This window comes from Pagrus major, chromosome 18, assembly GCF_040436345.1.
Source record: "Pagrus major chromosome 18, Pma_NU_1.0".
NCBI classification, from domain to species: domain Eukaryota; kingdom Metazoa; phylum Chordata; class Actinopteri; order Spariformes; family Sparidae; genus Pagrus; species Pagrus major.
In genome coordinates this window covers 20,462,725-20,469,451 of record NC_133232.1, presented here as the reverse complement: position 1 = coordinate 20,469,451, position 6,727 = coordinate 20,462,725, and the positions used below count along the sequence as shown (strand labels likewise).

The 6,727-nt window shown below is 42.5% G+C and overlaps 1 protein-coding gene across 1 annotated transcript; it reads left to right on the top strand.

Annotated features, from left to right (window-relative positions):
• The first annotated feature begins 233 nt into the window (after nucleotides 1-233).
• adrb2a (adrenoceptor beta 2, surface a) lies at nucleotides 234-5,830 on the top strand. Its single transcript, XM_073487736.1, has 2 exons — nucleotides 234-331; nucleotides 648-5,830. Exon 2 carries the CDS (start codon nucleotides 648-650, stop codon nucleotides 1,896-1,898), a length of 1,251 nt encoding a protein of 416 aa, XP_073343837.1. The 5' UTR covers nucleotides 234-331; the 3' UTR covers nucleotides 1,899-5,830.
• The last annotated feature ends 897 nt before the right edge of the window (nucleotides 5,831-6,727 follow it).

Below are 6,727 nucleotides of genomic sequence, written 5' to 3'. Positions count from 1 at the left end.
GACTCCTGCAGCCCTGCAGCAGAGGCTGCAGGGACAATGTGTTCAAACTCTTGGGAGCTCTCAGCACCCTCCACAGGCGGGCTGTGTGATTGGCTGAGCCCTGACCATGATGTCATCACTGCATGCTATAAGGGCTCTGACAAATAGCCCGGGAGACACATTAGAAGAAACACTACTCTACTGAGGGACTGAGTGAGGGGGCTCACGGAGATTAAGAATAACAGTCAGCCGACAGAAGGACATGTGACAGTGAATACTTGTCAGGAAGTACCTGAACAGTGACATTTCTACTTTTTATGGGAGGCAGGAAAGCAAACAGCTACCTGTGGAGGTTTGTACTTTTATTTTTGGTTGGCTTGTTTAACATGTTTCATAAGCTGTGCTTGCTGAAGCCTGCAATATGTAATGATTTTATTTTGTGGTGTAACTTTGTTCTCCTTTTTTTGTGAGAAGAAAACCAACACCACACAGATCTGTGCATATTTGTTAGGGCTAGTTTTACATGCATATCATTTCTCTGAACAGTCTTTTGTCATCTGTTCTTATCAGGCTACTTTTATAGGTTTAAATTGTGACTCTGTGTGTGTGTGTGTGTGTGTGTGTGTGTGTTTGTGTGTGTGTGTGTTATCCACATATGGTCTCATCAGATGGGAAGTGCAACCCCCCCAGAGTACCTTAATCTGAGCACAGAGATGGTCACCACACCAGACCCGGCAAAGCAAGAGGAGAGTTACAGCGAGGCAACAATGATCCTGTTGGGTATGATCATGTCCTTACTCGTCTTGTGCATCGTCTTTGGAAACATCCTGGTCATTACAGCGATCGCCCGCTTCCAGCGTCTCCAAAATGTCACCAACTGTTTTATCACATCCTTGGCCTGTGCTGACCTGGTAATGGGTCTCATAGTGATTCCTTTTGGTGCCTGTTACATCATCTTTAAGACTTGGCACTTTGGTAGTTTCTGGTGTGAGTTCTGGACTGCGACCGACGTGCTCTGTGTGACTGCAAGCATCGAGACCCTGTGTGTCATTGCTATAGACCGTTATTTGGCCATCACTTCTCCTTTCCGCTACCAGTCCATGCTGACCAAGTGCAGAGCCCGCATTGTGGTTGTGCTGGTGTGGGTGATCGCCGCCTTGATATCTTTCCTGCCCATCCACATGAAGTGGTGGATATCAGATGATGAAGATGCTCAGAGGTGCATAGTGGACAGTAACTGCTGTGAGTTCTCCACCAACATGGCCTATGCCATCACCTCCTCCATCATTTCCTTCTACATCCCTTTGGTCATCATGGTTTTTGTCTACAGCCGTGTTTTCCAGGAGGCGAAGCGCCAGCTCAAGAAGATTGACCAAAGCGTTGGACGTTTCCATAACAGCGACAATAGCAACCTCAAATCTCTGGAGGCCAACAATGGGCGTGGCCAGAAGAAGGCCAAGTTCTGCCTGCGAGAACACAAAGCCCTAAAGACACTGGGCATCATCATGGGGATCTTCACTCTGTGCTGGCTGCCCTTCTTTCTGCTCAACGTGGTGGTGGCCATATGGAAGGGGCAGCACAACGACCTTGCCTTCAGGATACTGAACTGGATAGGATACGCAAACTCTGCCTTCAACCCGCTCATTTACTGTCGGAGTCCCGAGTTCAGGTATGCCTTCAAGGAAATTCTCTGCATGAAGAGGAACCGCCTCAGCAACCCGGGGCCCGTGAACGGATACATCTACAGCCGGCACAGCTGGCAAAGTGAGCAGCAAGGGAGGAGTAAAGGCAGCTCGGAAGACAGTGACACCAATGAAGGGTGTCTGGGGAAGGGAGCAGGGGTCTGCAGTGTGGACAGAGCAGTGGACCCCAACGGGAATTGCAGCAAAGGCCTATCGACTGTAACGACTGTCCTTTAAACTAGGATCCCTACGAAGGCCAATCCAGACGTGTTTACACTGCTATCATAAACGTTTTTCCAATTGACTTATGAAGGTAAGACCAGTCGAAGTGACTGGTAGTGTCTCTGGAGACTGCTTTAAAAAATAATCATGATCTGCTGAGGAAAGTATTCCTCTTTCAAATACTGTAGGTAAAGCCCTTATCCTTTTGTTACATTTAATGTTTAATTTCCATCTACCTCATTGCACCTTTTTTTAAAAATTTGTTTCTAGACTGGCTAACAAAATTGATCACATAAACGCACTGTCCACGGGAGGACAGTATCTCAGCTGTGTATTTATGCTACTAAATGGTCTGTGCATTGTATAACTGCTAATGATCTGGCTCCAGTTGAGTTTGTGGGCATGTGTTTTATCTCAGAGTTCTTGGCAAACTGTCTCAGAACATACTAACATAAAAATGTTTTTAAAATTCAAAGTTAATGTTGTTGGAGGCCATAAAATTCCATTCGGTGCGGATAGTGAGCTCTTATTTCCATCAGAATATGGACGAGGAGTACGGAAGGGTCAAACTTAATGCCTCTTTGGTGCTTTGTTCGACGGAAAACATTCCAAATCAAAGAAAAAATATAAATTGGCTTCATTTTGGTTCCATTTTTCTTTGATACGCTGCCTCAGTGTGAAAGATGATCAACAACAGGTGTGGCTGAACCTGTCTCTCCCTCTCTTTCTTGCTCTCTTTCTCTCTGTCTGTCTGTCTCTCTCTCCCCTCACTGCTCAGCAATGCTGTGAGGCCCTGCTCCCTGCTCTAGTATTTTACAACCTGTTGCATGGGCGTTTCTGTTGCCAGCAGATAGCACCAGAGATATGAACTTATCTGCATGTCACTGCTGAGCGATGAGAAACGCCTGGGGCCATCCTCTGTTAGTTACATGTTAAAGCTTGCAAGTTTGTATACGTTATATACTGTCAGCCAGATTCCATTATCAGCCCTGAGGATATTTAATATCTGTCTTTGCGGAGCAGATGACGTTATGGTTAATGTGGTTAATCCTGGGTTTTGAACTTTACAGCTTGCAGCTGTCGTATGAATGAATTCAAATGCATTTCTTTGAAAGTTTGCTGCTGCACAGCCCACAAGTCATATCTTGCACTCAGTCCGTGGGTTCATTTGTGCAACACCAAATCAGTTTTTTCTACATTATGTAGCTATTACGTAAGCGAAATGCAAACTATTCGTCCTCTGTCCCCCCTCTATGAATCCCCTTTGTTGCACAGGCCGTGTTTGTTTATTACGTTATGTGGTTGCTGTGTTTCAGCATCTGCTGTGTTTACTGAAACCAGAGAGGCAGTTTCCTCAGTCATGGCACAAGGGTACAAACCACACACACAATAATAAACAGTGTGTCAAAATAGCCGAGTGATAACAAAGTTCCAGGCCGAGATGATAAAACAGTCCTGAGCCGTGCACCTTTCTCACCGCTCCCTGACATTTCCCAGAGTCTCCTCACTGTAAACGGATGTCTCCATCTTTGTGAAAGTCTAACATTTGAAGACAGTTCCTCATTTGTTCCAGTTGTTTCAGTCAATTTAGGTCAGTCTGCTTAGTTTGCGGTCTCCAGGAAATGCTGAGCCCAGCCCAATAAACACGAATAAATCTATTATCTCTTCTGGTTTGCTGGGGCATCAGATAACACTGTTGTAAAAACAACACCGGGAATAGATTAGCTGATAACCAAAGCTTCCAATTTGCAGGTTGTTGTGTGTCCCAATTGGCCAACCTGAAATGAGACTCACATATTTTATCACCCATCTTAAAGGGGCACTATGTATTTTTGTAGAAAGAAATTAAAGCTCTGAATTTTAATATTTACAATATTAATGACGTAATAATACAAACTCAAAATTTACACGTTTTCCATCAGTGCACAGTAAGGTTCCCAGAACACTGTTTGAAGCTATAATGGTGGCAGGGTCCAAATATAAACAAAGTAAAACAGTATGAAACTATGTTGTCCTTTAAGGTCAATTTGTTTGTTTGTTGTCATAAAAAAAAAATCAGTCAATGCAGATCTTTCTCTCTGATTAAAATGTCTTCCCCAAAACTACATAGTGCAGCTTTAAGAGCACATGCTATTGTCACAGGAATGTCATTTTTTGACTGCGGCAAGCAAGCATTAATGAAAGATGAGCACTGAGCATGCAGGGCTTTAATTGGAGGATTTTTCCCACACTAAATAGCTTAATTGTAAGAGCATTAAACTGAAGAGGAGGAACAGAGGTGTTGTTGCAGATGTAACCCCCGTTCTGAAGTCTGTTTGGCAATCTCGTGCATGTTCTGATCAAAGTGACAGCATGCTAAATGTGGCTACTGAAGGCAGGGTGGGGGGGCAGGGAGCAGGGATTCTCCACCAGTCTAAATCGGTGTCAAAGACCTGTGTTTTTTTCATGTAGCGTCGCCTCTGGAGTGAGGTCGGCTGACACCGTCAAAACTGTGAACTTTGTTCCCTCAGAGGAATCTCTATGTACTGTATCCGCCAGGTTTGGTCTGCACTGTTGTCACAGATGTCAGGAATCACCGTAATCACGCTGTCATCATACGTCAATGTTTGCCATGTGAAAAACAAGCTCTTTCAATGTGTTGATCTTTTTCCTGTTTTTCTTTTTCATGGATTTACAGCAAAGTAAATGCAGGGGTTGGATGTCAGAGGGTCTCCAGGGCTTTTTTTTTTAATTTCAACATTTTCACTGTACAGCATGCACAAAGCACAAAACAGAGACAGATTCAAGACCAAGATTTTGATATGTATTTATTCATTCACAGTTAATCGCGCTACATTGATGAGTCACAGCTGGATTTAAAAAAAAAAAACAGTCTGTACTTAACACATCTGCCGTTTTTAGAAGCAATTCACATGTGATGGTTTGCTTGTCTGCTATGTATTTGTGGTGATGTACCTGTGGACTGTGGTGCCTTTTCTTTTCAAAGTGATCTGTTTTAGTCCAAGTGGAGCGGGTTGTGAACTATATATCCACACTGCTCCCTCCTGGCAGTGGCCTCTCCTTGCACCTCAGCTGTCTCAGAGTTATTAACGGTTACTGTTTCATCAATACGCCTGTATAATAAGGAATGTAATTCATGTCTTCACCTCCTTATGCTGGAGGACACAAAACAGTTACGTGCAATGAGTCTCAGATGATTAGCTGACACTACAAACATTCCATTCCAAGTACAGCTGGTGGTTAAGAGCCATAAACCATGTCTATTGATGCATTCAATGAACATTCGGTTCTGCCAACGACATTCAGCTTTAGATGTAGTTAACCCTGCAAACATTAAAAGTTAATTCTGGGGGACAAACAAGTCTTAGAAGATATATTTTCAATGTAAGAGATTCAAATAGATGTCATGGACCATGTTTGACCTGATCAAGGCTTCAAGATTTTAAATAAGTCACTTTACTCCCCATCATGAAATTCGAGCAGCACTGTATAGCACTTTCATGAGACACTTGTCGACTTTCTGAACAACCGAATCCATGTTTGAGTTCATGAACTATAAACAATTAATGGCCGGAGAGTCGTGCCTGTTCTCTCGTACCATAATATTTTTGTGGAAGTCCTCTTTCCTGTTTGAGAGTGAAGAGAGACAGAGAGACGATCACTGCAGAATCTCTGCACAGACGCTGTTGAAGGTGGATTATTCTGATAAATTGATGTACGTGAATGTGAATTTTCTATGAAACTTAAATATTGCTTTAGCCGTCAAAAGTAAACCTATTGTATGTGAACCTTTTTTCATGGCCAGAGTGGAAAAAACGGTCACTCAGCTGAATGTTTACTAAATGTTTGCAAGCTATTTTCGCACAAGTTTTTGTCACTGTTATTAAGGTAATGAAGCCTGTTACGAGATGTGGTGTCCTGTGATATTTATGAAAAAGCAATGTGTATGTGCTGTAACATTTGTATTGAAATAAATTATGTACATGTTGCACATCATATTCTCATTGCTGTGTCCTTTATGATAATTAATTTGCACGACAGTGAGTGGTAGATCCCAACCCTAAATACAAAAATATGAGGAATAAGTTTGAGGTATGGGTAAACCAGTCATCAGCAAGCGATCCAGAATGATTGATAGACAGAAGGGAGATCGTGATTTTATGAAAATGTCTCCATTCTCCTTTTGAAACTGCTCAATGCTTCAAGTAATCATATATCATACAGAGCACCTAATTTGATCCAAGAAATCCCTGGGGGCAGGACTGTAGAGATATATAGAGCCATAAAAATGTCTTAATATTTGGCCAGAGTGGAGAGGAGACACTAAACAGTATTTTTAAATGAGATTGTGCTTTTATCAGGCACAGTATTTTCTTTTTTCTTCATATGACACAGTGAAGTAATTTAACAATATAGTCCATATGACGAGTCATTCTTTGCATGACTGGGTGGGCCATATTTTCCAACTCTTAATCATTCATTCTGCCTAAATTATTGTGAAATGACTGTGTCGGCTGGCTGTGAGGTTTAATGAGACTGCTTTATATGTTTAGCTGCCTCTAGCTAGCATTACTTTCAAGGTCAAGAAATGCTACGGCACATTAGTTTGTCAGGTTACATTAAAAAAGGCCCGTTCACAATAGAACATCCACTGTGTGAGTGCGGTCTTGGTTATTAGAGTGCAGGTTAACCTTGACTCTGTCCTGCTCTTTATTAGATATGGGCAAAGTTAAAACTCGAGCAAACCCAGCCAAACTTATTGACAGTACAGATGTTCCAGACAGGTACAGTTGAAGGTGTAATTTGTAGAATATGGCCAGAATTCAAAGGTAGGTTGGTGGATG